The sequence below is a fragment of the Sciurus vulgaris genome (genome assembly GCF_902686455.1).
Source record: "Sciurus vulgaris genome assembly, chromosome: 2".
In the NCBI taxonomy this organism is placed as follows: domain Eukaryota; kingdom Metazoa; phylum Chordata; class Mammalia; order Rodentia; family Sciuridae; genus Sciurus; species Sciurus vulgaris.
In genome coordinates this window covers 177,745,067-177,755,513 of record NC_136462.1, presented here as the reverse complement: position 1 = coordinate 177,755,513, position 10,447 = coordinate 177,745,067, and the positions used below count along the sequence as shown (strand labels likewise).

The 10,447-nt window shown below is 54.6% G+C and overlaps 1 protein-coding gene across 1 annotated transcript; it reads right to left on the bottom strand.

Moving 5' to 3' along the window:
* Positions 1 to 1,833: 1,833 nt before the first annotated feature.
* Positions 1,834 to 8,757, bottom strand: SRXN1 (sulfiredoxin 1). Its single transcript, XM_079128400.1, has 2 exons — positions 8,333 to 8,757; positions 1,834 to 4,140 (listed from the first exon to the last, which is right to left on the bottom strand). The coding sequence occupies exons 1-2, from the start codon at positions 8,540 to 8,542 to the stop codon at positions 3,937 to 3,939; spliced, it is 414 nt and encodes a 137-aa protein (XP_078984526.1). The 5' UTR covers positions 8,543 to 8,757; the 3' UTR covers positions 1,834 to 3,936.
* Between the last annotated feature and the right edge of the window lie 1,690 nt (positions 8,758 to 10,447).

Sequence of the window (10,447 nt, the reverse complement as noted above, 5' to 3'; positions counted from 1 at the left end):
ATTTATACACTTAACAGCTATTTATTGAACACTTACTATGCATCAGGTACCATTCTCAGCATAGGCTCACCGTGATAAGCAAGACAGGCCACGAATCTAGCTGGGCACTGTGGGGCACACCTGTAATCCCAGCAGTTCCGGAGGCTGGGGCAGGAGGATCGCAAGATCATGGCCAGCCTCAGCAACTTGGTGAGGCCCTAAGCAATTTAGGGAGAACTTGTCTCAAAATAAAAATAAAAGGGGCTGGGGATGTAGTTCAGTGGTTAGGTGTCCCTGGGTTCAATTTCTGGTACCAAAAAAAGAATAATTTATATTCTAGTGGGCGAGGCAGATAGGAAGAGATACAGAGGACAATTTTAGAGAGTGATCAAAGCTATGAAGAAAAGAACGCGGGGAATGGCACAGAGCGATGGGGGAAAGCCCCTCTGAAGAAGCGACCTTTGGGCAGGGACCAGAATGCGGGAACTCTGGGAGAAGAGCCCAGTGCCAAGGCGGCAGGTGGCCAGGGCACACTGCCAGGGGCGGGGGAGGGGCAGCAATCCGCAAGGTAACGGGAAGAGAGAAGCATTCTTCACTCCACAGGGACACTACTGCAAGGGCAGATGGGAGGCTGGAAGGGCACACGCCTAATCCCGAAGGGCGAAGGGACAACCAGCATCAGCACTCATGGTGGGCTTCAGCTGGCCTCTAATATTTTCATGTTTAAAATTTTATTTAATATTTCAATATCTTAATGTTTTATCTTAGCCTAAATATACTGCAGATAACGATGAATTTTTAAAAATGATTAAAAATGTGAAGGGAGTGGGTTCTGGGGCATCAAAGGGCCTCAGGGGTTCCCATACACTGCCTTTCACAGCGACCAAGTTCCTGGGGACAGGGCACCCACATGATTATGGGAGCCCCAAAGAGGCACTGTAGTCCCTTTGGAAGGCTCAAGAAGCTTCTTGGAGGAGGTGCCTCCTTGTGGAAGAGTCCATGACATGTGCAAAGCCACAGAGCAAGCGCAGAAGGAATGAGCAGAACCTGAAGCTCCAGACTCCAGGCGAGGTCCCCAGCTTCTTTGAGCGGCCACCTCCTCCTGGCCAGGCCTTCCAGGCAGCCAGCAGTTGTTCTGTAGGCCAGAGGCCCCGCCTTGCTCTGCGGGGCTGGAAAGCAGCACCACCTGCTGGTCGAAGTGGGAAATGCAGCTCTCAGGTGGCCTCCATCAGGTCACACAGACTTTTTAAACCGCAGCTCCTCCTAAGTGACGCGCCCCTCCTACCCCAAGTCTGTTCTGCACTGCCCTCTCAGTGCCTGCCTGGCTGGGTCTTCTCTACAAGAAGGAAAAGTCCTTTCAGGAGGGAGAGACCACTTAATTCAGCCCGGTGAGTGCCCCAGGGGTTCATTCATGCAAGACAGTGGCACCTGGAAACAGCAGTTTACGAGCATGCCTTCTGCTTTCCTGACCCTCACCACACACCGAGGGGCAGACGGCCTACTTGGCAGCTTGGGGAAATCCTCCGGGGAGGGCAAAGACTTGGCCAATGTCACCCATCGAGTGGGTCCACAAGCTGGTTCAGAACACAGATCTCCTGTGCCCCACCCAAGGGTCTTGCCTCTTACCTGGAGTGGGAGGTGGGAGTGTGGGGGTGTCGCCATACTGGAAAGTAACCCATGCAGTCTAAATCAGCAGTTCTTGGCCCGAGGTCCCTAGATAGCAGATCGGCATCACCCAGGAACTTTCTAGAAAAACAGGGTCTCGGGCGGGCCCCAGACCTGCTGAATCAGAAGCTGGGGTGGAGTCCACCAACCCAGCCTGAGAGTCTGAACCAACTCAAGCAACTGCACTCCTTATTTTAGTAAATAAACTTTTATTTTGGAATGACTTGAGATTTAGGGAAAAGGTACAGAGATAGTGCAAAGAGATCCCCTGCCGTCCACCCAGGCCACCCCAACAGCTTCAGATAAATGGACTTCACAGATAACCACAGCAGGTCTGTCAGAACTGAGACCTACTGTGGTATGATACCAACTAAAATCCAGACTGGATCATCAGATTCCCAGTTGGTCTGCTAATGTCTTTCTGTTGTCGTTCCAAGATCTGACCCAGGACGTCACACTGTGTTCTACACCGTTTAATCCTATTCCCTTGGACTCCCAACGGAGGGGGAAAGCTGTTTCCCTATTTTTTTTCTTTTTAAATATTCTTTAGTTGTAGATGGACACAATACCTTTATTTATTTATTTTTATGCGGTGCTGAGGGTGGAACCCAGGGCCTCACACGTGCTAGGCAGGCGTTCCACCACTGAGCCACCACCCCAGCGCTGTTGTCCTCACTATTGAGCAGGGGAAACTGAGGCCTGAAAATGAAGAGTTGCCTAAGGCCAGTGAGAGCAAGCCCCACCTCACTCTGCACCATTCTTCTGGAATGTTCCACTTGGTCAATCTCATCTCAACAAGATGCCCATACTAGGGTGGATCCAGCCCTTGGAGATCCAGCTCCTGTCTTATCACCTCATCCCCTAGACTTTGAGGGCCAGGGCTTGTCTTAGTGACATAAGACTGGGCAAGGTGAGGCCCTGCGTGTGTGTGTGTGTGTGTGTATGAGAGAGAGAAAGATTGTTATCTGACACCTAGACATTTGTGATAGATGGACAATGGCCCCAAGTTCTCTGCAGTTCCTCCCACCGAGAAGTGTAGTGGTTTCCATTCTCTGATTCTGGGCAAAGACTTGTGATACACTCTGATCAAAAGAACTGACACTGTCATAGTCCCTAGCCTGGAGTTCATCACTTCTGCTCTCACTTTGGGAATCTCGAGGCCATGGTGTGAACAAGCCTGAGCTAGCCTGTTGGAAGAGAATTGAGCCACCCCAGCCAGTAGCCTGCCATCTGCCAGACAAGCAAGCAGGGTTAACCCAGCCCATCCAGCCACAGCTAAGGTGACCATAGACGATAGCTGGCAGAGGGACACTAGAGCTGCCCAACCCAAGCTGCTGACCCACAGAATTCTGCATAACTAACTAACTTTTGGGCAACTAAGGATGGGGTGGCTTGTTAGACAGTGAAGTTCAACCAACGCACAGCTCCTCCTCTTTCCTGGCATCCCAATTTTATTTCAGAAGGCAACATTCCAGTCCCAGGAGATGGGATAGGACAGGTGGACTTAACCATGACAATTCTGTTTCTTGCTGTCTTACTTTCTTTGCACTAGGGATGGTCATGGTAGCTGGCTCAGGCCCAGGAGACCTAAGCAGATATATATATGCAGGGGAGAGGGCTGGCAGGACCCAAGCCTGTGAAAGAGGTTTTACTTTCTGGTACAAGTTGACAGGCCCAGTTGGCCTGGCCCTTACTTTTTACCAGCTCCTTTCTTCCTTAAACATAGACATGATTCCTGGAGCTACAGCAGCCATTTTGCCACCATGAAGTAGCAAACAATGAGGATGGGGCAAAAGGATCAGAGACATAAGCCTTGCCTTCACTGCACTGCTGAAGTGATACCATTTGAGCCATTTGTCCCCAGAACTCATGCTGTGTGGAAAAACAAAGCTTGCTTGTTCACCAGAACCTAGGATTTCCTTTAATTGCAGCCAAACATAATCTTATCACGGGATATTGTGAAGATCCTGAAGACCGGCCTTGTCCTTGAGAACCTGGAGCCTGCAGCATGCAGCTCTCCAAAGCCCCCTCTTTTCTCATTTCATCTTCTCGACAATCCTTGAAGGACACAGCCAGGATCCCACTTTCAGAGGCAGCAGCTGGGGCTCCCACACTGTGCTGCGTGAGTCCAAGGCCTGGCAGTCAGTGAAGCCCCAGCCGGAGTCGGACGGTCCTCCTGGGCACAGAGCAACGACACACATCCTGCTGCAGCTGGGAGGCCCCGCCTGCTGGGGGTCAGGTGGATCTCCTGCGCTCTTGGGGGCGTGAGGGTGGCAGGTGCCCAGGAGGCTGCTACTGCAGGTCCGGTGTGGATGCTCCCAGGTACACCCGCAGGTCCGACAGGGTGGACCGGACGAGCTTGGCAGGGATGGTCTCTCGCCGCAGCTGCTGGTAGGCCGCGTAGCGGTGGCAGCCCCCGAAGGAGTAGAAGTAGTCACCACCCTGGGCCCCTTTGATCCAGAGGACGTCGATGGGGGGCACGCCGTCCGGATCCTCCTGGAGAGAAGGGACACAGGCAAATGATCATGCGCCGGGTTCGAGCACGGCGCTCCGACAGGGCGGTCAGGCCAGCCAGAGTGAGAAGGCGACACGCACGGGGAGTCTGCATGCAGCTGAGCCACCGGCAGCATTCATACCAGGGAAGGGGGCAGCGGCCACGATGGGCCCAGGCCAGGAGTCATTCACCAAACGCCACGTGCACACACGGCATCTGGCCCTGTCCTAGACTCTGGGGACAAGGCACAGCCACACAGTCCCTGCCCACCTGGGTCCTGGGTTAGTGGGACAGACGGGGTGAAGAAGTGACTGCTGGTGCCAAGTGCTATGAGGACAGTAAGACAGGTGACAGACAAGGATGGGGCCTCGAGGCCTCTGAGGTGACAGTGAAGCGGAGATCCCCTGGGATGCCCCTGGAGTTGGGAGCAGTTTAGAACTACCTGGGGTCCTTCTCAGCTCGGCTATGCAGGCTGTTCCCCTTTGTGCCTCAGTTGAACCGTCTAACTGTGGTATACATACACAATGGAATATTATTCAGCCACGAAAAAAATAATATGGCCTTTGCAAATAAATGGATGAATCGGAGAATATCATGCTAAGTGAAATAAGCCAGTCCCAAAAAAACAAAGGCCGAACATTTTCCCTGATAAGTGGAGGATGATATATAATAGGGGTGGGGGGTTGGGGAGGGAGAGAAGAATGGGGGGACTTTAGATTATGTAGGAGGAAATGAGAGGGAGGGGGTATAAAAATGGTGGAATGAGCCAGACATCATCCCCCTATGCACATGTATGACTACACGAATAGTGTGAATCTACATCATGCACAACCACAGAAACGAAATGATGTACCCCATTTGTGTACAATGAATCAAAATGCAGTCTGTAAAAAATTAAAAGATAAATAAAAAAAAATAGGGATGGAGGTGCAGACACCCCTCATCCAGCTCCGGGATTCAATGAGCCGGTACGTGGGACGTGCTTCCAGCCGTGCTGGGCACATGGAAGACGCGCAATAACGTTCTGCTACGTGTGACCTGGGGAACGGCATCCAGGCAGCGGAAGAGCCAACGCAAAAGCCCTGAGGTGGGAACACTGTTGGAGGCGCAGGGAGGCCAGTGTGACCAGAATGGACTCAAGGCATCAGGGAGGTGGAGAGGTCAGAGTTCAAGCAGAAGCCAGATGAGGCAGAGTGAGGGATTTGCAGTCTAGAGGTTTTTTTTTTTTTTTTTTATACTGGGGATTGAACTCAGGGGGGCTTAACCACTGAGCCACATCCCCAGCCTTTTAAAGTTTTTATTTAGAGACAGGGTCTTGCTAAGTTGCTTAGGGCCTCACTAAGTTGCTGAGGCTGGCTTTGAACTCAAGATCCTCCTGCCTCAGCCTCCTGAGTCGCTGGGATTACAGGCGTGCGCCACCGGGCCTGGCAGCCTGGAGCATTTTGAACAGCAGAGGGTGACATGATGGGATGCTCCTTCTAGAAAGGTGCCCAGGGCAGGTCCAGCAGGGTGGACAGAGGAAAGGCCTGCAGTGGTGTTCAGCAGAAGACGCTGGCCTGGCTGAGGGTGCGTGGGACCGGGAGAGGTACGCAGCTCTGGGACCTGATTAGAAGGCAGGTCTGAGGGGCCAGGCAGGAAGGGTGGATGTGAGAGAAAGAGAAGGGGAGTCTGAGGTGACTTGCTAGTGGGGTCCCGAGCATCGGGTGGACAGTGGTCCTCTAGGTAGGCAGAGCCTGGGGAAGGGCGGGAAGTGGGGTGAGCACATCAGGGAGACCCTAATAAGTGGGACTGGCCTAGAAGGGAGGCCTTCAGCGACCAACCCACAGGTACCCTCTGGAGCTGCTCTGAAAGGTCCACTAATCCCACTTTCCGCCAATGAGCATTAGGCACAGCAGTCACAACCGGCGCTCAGGAACTTGAGAACCCAACTCTGAATCTCAGCTCTGAGCAGCTGGGGGAGCCTATGCAGATGGCCTCGGACTCTGAATATTGTTTCTCATCCATAAAATGGGGACAAGACACCCACCAGGGCTGCTGCTGAGGAGCCGGGGAGTCGATGCAAGAGAGATGTTAGTGGAAACTTCATCAGGGGCAGCTGCACCCAGCAGGCCTCAGATTGGGCACTGGGGACATGATAGTGGGTGGGCACAATAACGATTCCTGAAGATGTCTGTGTCCTAATCCTTCAAGCCTGTGAATATGTCACCCTATAGATTAGAAAGGATTTTGCAGATAGAATTAAGGTAAGGATCTTAAGACAGATTAGGGTGGGATTACCCAGAGGGGCTGAATGGAATCACCAGGGTTCTTACGAGTAGAGGAGGGTGGCAGAAGAGGAGGGTCGAGGGAAGCAATGTGGGGAGGCCATGAGCCACGGGCTCGGGAGCACGCCTGTCATCCCAGCAGCTCGGGAGGCTGAGGCAGGAGGATCACAAGTTCAAGGCCAGCCTCAGCAATTTCACCAGACCCTAAGCAACACAGTGAGACTCTATCTCAAAATAAACAATAAAAAAGGCTGAAGATGTAGCCAAGTGGTAAAGAGCCTCTAGGCTCAATCCCCAGAATAAAAAAAAAAAAAAAAAAAAAAAAAAAAGGCCACCAACCATGGAGTGTGGGCAGCCTCCCAGTGTCACAGTGGGAAAGGCCAGGAAGTGGACTCTCCCTGGGAACCTCCAGAACACAGCCCTACTGACACCTTATTTTAGCCCAGTAAGACCCACTTTGGACTTCTGAACCTCAGAACTGTAAAGCAACGCATTTGTGCTGTTTTAAGCCCCGAAGTTTGAGGTGCTACTGTGCTACTGTGGCTACGGAACCGAACCCACGTGGGAAGTTAGCAGAGGCAGGTCCAGCTCGTGCCTCACACAGGTTCTGGTGGAGCAAGGGAGACAGGTGTCTCAACCCGGTGGGATCACAGCTGTGCTGCTGGGGTCACAGGAGGCTTCCAGGACACAACAGGGGACCCCTAGTCCAGCAAGGGAGGGCAGGAAAGATGCTGACCCTGAGACAGGAAGAGTTAGACGCAATACCGAAGAGAGGAGAGTTTCCCGACAGGACAAAAGGCCACGCAGATGTCCAGTAATGGAGAGGGCAGGCAGGGCTGGACCTCCGCCCCTCAAAGACAGGCAAGGCGACAAAGTCCCTGCCCCTGTGGAGTTCACGCAACAGAGAAAGAATAAGAAAACACAATTTCTGGTGGACATAAGTGCTACCCAGAAAAACACCTCAGGATAAGGGGAGGGAGCAAGAGGCCAAGGCTACCAGCAAGGTGGTCAGGAAGGCGGAGACCCGTGCAAGCCACCACACAGGCGCTGTGGCTCTCTGGAGAGGTGGCTCTAGGCAGCGGGGACAGAAGTGCAAATTCTAGGACTGAAGACCTCGGGGCTGGCTGTATAGGTGTTTGGTGGGGTTTAGGAGTGTCCCCATCCCTCAGCCCTCCACCCCTCACTTTCTAAGGGTCTGGGAAAAGGGGACAGGAAGCCGCAGAGGCCTAATGTGCAGCAGGGGCTGGAACCCAGGGCCTTGCACATGCCACCGAGCCACATCCCCAGACCTTGAACTTTTTTTTTTGAGTCAGGATCTCACCAAACTGCCCAGTCCAGCTCTGCCTCCAGAGCAGCTGGGGTGACAGGCTTACACCACCGCACCCAGTACCCCAGCTGGTACTCCCGCATTCTTGAGCACTGTCCTTCTGGGATGGGGCTGACCCTTGTCCCTTCCTCACACAGGGCCCTCCCAGAGGACATGACACACCCAATTCCACTGCCACCGTCACAGGTGGAAGGGAAGTCACGGCTTATCTTTGGATAGTATGGTGGATAGTATGGTGGGTACTGGGGCCAGGCTGCCGGGTGTGAATTCCCACGGCGCGCTTTCAAAGTGCCCGACCTTGAACAAGTTGCTGACATCCGCCTGTGCCTCCATTTCCAGGGTTGGCACAAGAAGCTAAGGGCTTAAAACAGCTCCGGCGTCCCTGCAAGCGTTATCTTTATGAGTTAGCGATCATTCTTTTAATCACCTATTCCAATACCCTTCTAGTTCAAACGAGGAAACTGAGAGCCCAGAGAGGCCCGGCCACTTGTTCAAGGTCACACAGCCAACACCGAGCTCTGGGAGAGACTGAAACCAGTCCCACCTCGCGTCCTCCCTCCTCCCGATCCCTCCCTTCGCCCGCCAGCCTCCCCGGGGCCTCACCCGAATTGTGTCCACCAGGCTCTGCACCTTGGCCGGGTCCAGCACCGACGGCAGTGGCCGGATGAGCACGCTCAGCGGAACGTTGTGCACCGCGGCGATGCAGCCGGAGTGGATGCTGCCGCCCTGCGCGCCGCCGCTCGACCCGGGACCCTCGGGCGCCCCCCGGCTCGCGCCGGCCCTGCCCAGAGATCCGCCAGCGCGCAGCCCCATCGCGCGGTCGCCGCCAGCGGAGCCGCCGCCTGGGCTTCACCTCCGGCCGGGCCGTACCACTCCGCGCCGCCCGCGGGGGCCGCAGCCGCAGGCGCCTCCCCCGGGCCCGCAGTGGTCGGGCCGCTCCCCGCGGTCTCCACCCCGACACGCCCCGCTCCCCCGGCGCGGGCGACCCGAGCGATCACCGGTCTCCGCTGGGGGGCGCCCCGTCGCCGGCGCGGTCCGCGGTCCCGGGAGTGGAAGCGCCCGGGCGGGCTGACTCAGGGTGAGTTTGCAGGTCGCGTGGCGGGAGGAGCGAGTGTGACGCACAGCGAGGGTGACTCAGGCCCGCAGGGGCGGGAGGGGGTGGCCGGACTTGCAGAGCCAGGATGAGTCGGCAAAACCGCGGTGCGCGTCCGCCCCCAGCGTCCGAGCCCCAGGGACGCTCGCCTTAGAGGTGAAACTACACCGACCAGTAATGGCAGGGACGTGCACTGACCGTGCAGGCGCTTTCGAGACACTCTGCGGGTGGATTGATTGATTTAAACCCCCCACCCCAAGCCCTGCAGGGTAGGGATGATGATTATTCCCATTTTGCTAAAGAGGAAACTGAGGCACAGAGAAGTTTACTGATTTACCCAAGGTCACGGACCTAGATGAGTGACTGAACCAGGGTTCAAATCCAGACCACCTGGCCCTGGAGTCCGCTCTGCGCCCCACCGCTGGCTCCCTGTTCAGCACCAGTAACTGTCACAGGGAGCCATTCTGGACAGTGCCTGGCGCTGCCCAGAAGCTCCACAGTGACCGTCCCATCATCCAAGCACCACTTAGGAAGTGGGCGTGGTTTTGGAACATCTGAGGTAGGGCAGCTGCAAAGGAGAGGTTATCTGAGTGCCAAGCAGGAGCCCCCAACTCCAAGCAGGGAAGTGGGTGGCGTGGCTTTCTTTTTGTCCCAGTTGGCACATGCATGGGCAGTGCACACTCACCCCGTCAGCTGGAGAAAACCACAGATGGGTGGGAGTGGGGCGAGGCTCAAGGGCCAGGGCCCTCCCTGTTAGAACACCTTCTGAACCCCATTTGTAGAAGGAGGCGACCCTGCCCATCCCTCAAAGCTGTGAATATGAGTCAAGCAAATGCGGCTGTGTTCAGCTGTCTGAGCTCCTTCCTGGTGGGTTCTGGGTCTCTCGCCAAACTTTGGAACTCTGAAGTCCTTATGAATTTAATCTTGACCTTTCCCTTTCTGCAGTTCCCAGACATAATCCCTGTGAGCACCTAAATCACACCCTGTCACAAAGAACTGACCCCCGTGGCCTCAGGATCATGGAGAATTAGAGAATTTCAAAAGAGGGAAGCTGTCCCCTCTCGCTCCGCTTCCTCAGTACAGGAGGGAAGGCAGGCAGGCAGGATCATAGTTGCTGGAGTGGAAAAGTGGAGACCCAATGCTGTCATCTGGCCTCCTCAGTGAGGCCCTGGTATCAAATTCTGTTCCGTTGAGATACCCATGGTCCAGCTCACAGTGGCTTAAATATTGTTTTCTCATTAATGAAAAGTTTGGAGGTGGCTGTATCCAAAGTTGAACAGTCATCAAGGATTCAGGTTCTGTCCATCTTTTGGTGCCGTTGTCTTCAGACTTGCCCCTCATAATCCCAGGGTAGCTGCTATAGCTCTAAGTGTCACCTCACTATATGACAACATTTGAAGGTGGAAGATAGGACATTCCTTTGTACCTCTTTTAGAAAAGTGAAGAAACCTATCCTTGGTTATTCCCTTTCCTGCCCCTTCAGGAGCAAGGATCATGTCTAAACCAGTCCCTGGCAAGGGGAGTGGAACCACCTTGTTTGCCTGAGCTTGGCTGGTGCTCACCTTTGGGCTCAAGAGGGTTTGCCCTCTCTGAACTGCACAGCCTGGGGATGGGGGACAGAGGAC

Excerpts from the sequence above, each read along its gene's own strand:
- SRXN1 (XM_079128400.1), bottom strand. The coding sequence starts at position 8,542 with ATGGGGCTGCGCGCTGGCGGATCTCTGGGCAGGGCCGGCGCGAGCCGG. Across the intron at positions 4,141-8,332 it reads GCCTGGTGGACACAATTCGG|GAGGATCCGGACGGCGTGCC; the intron begins GTGAGGCCCCGG and ends CCTTCTCTCCAG.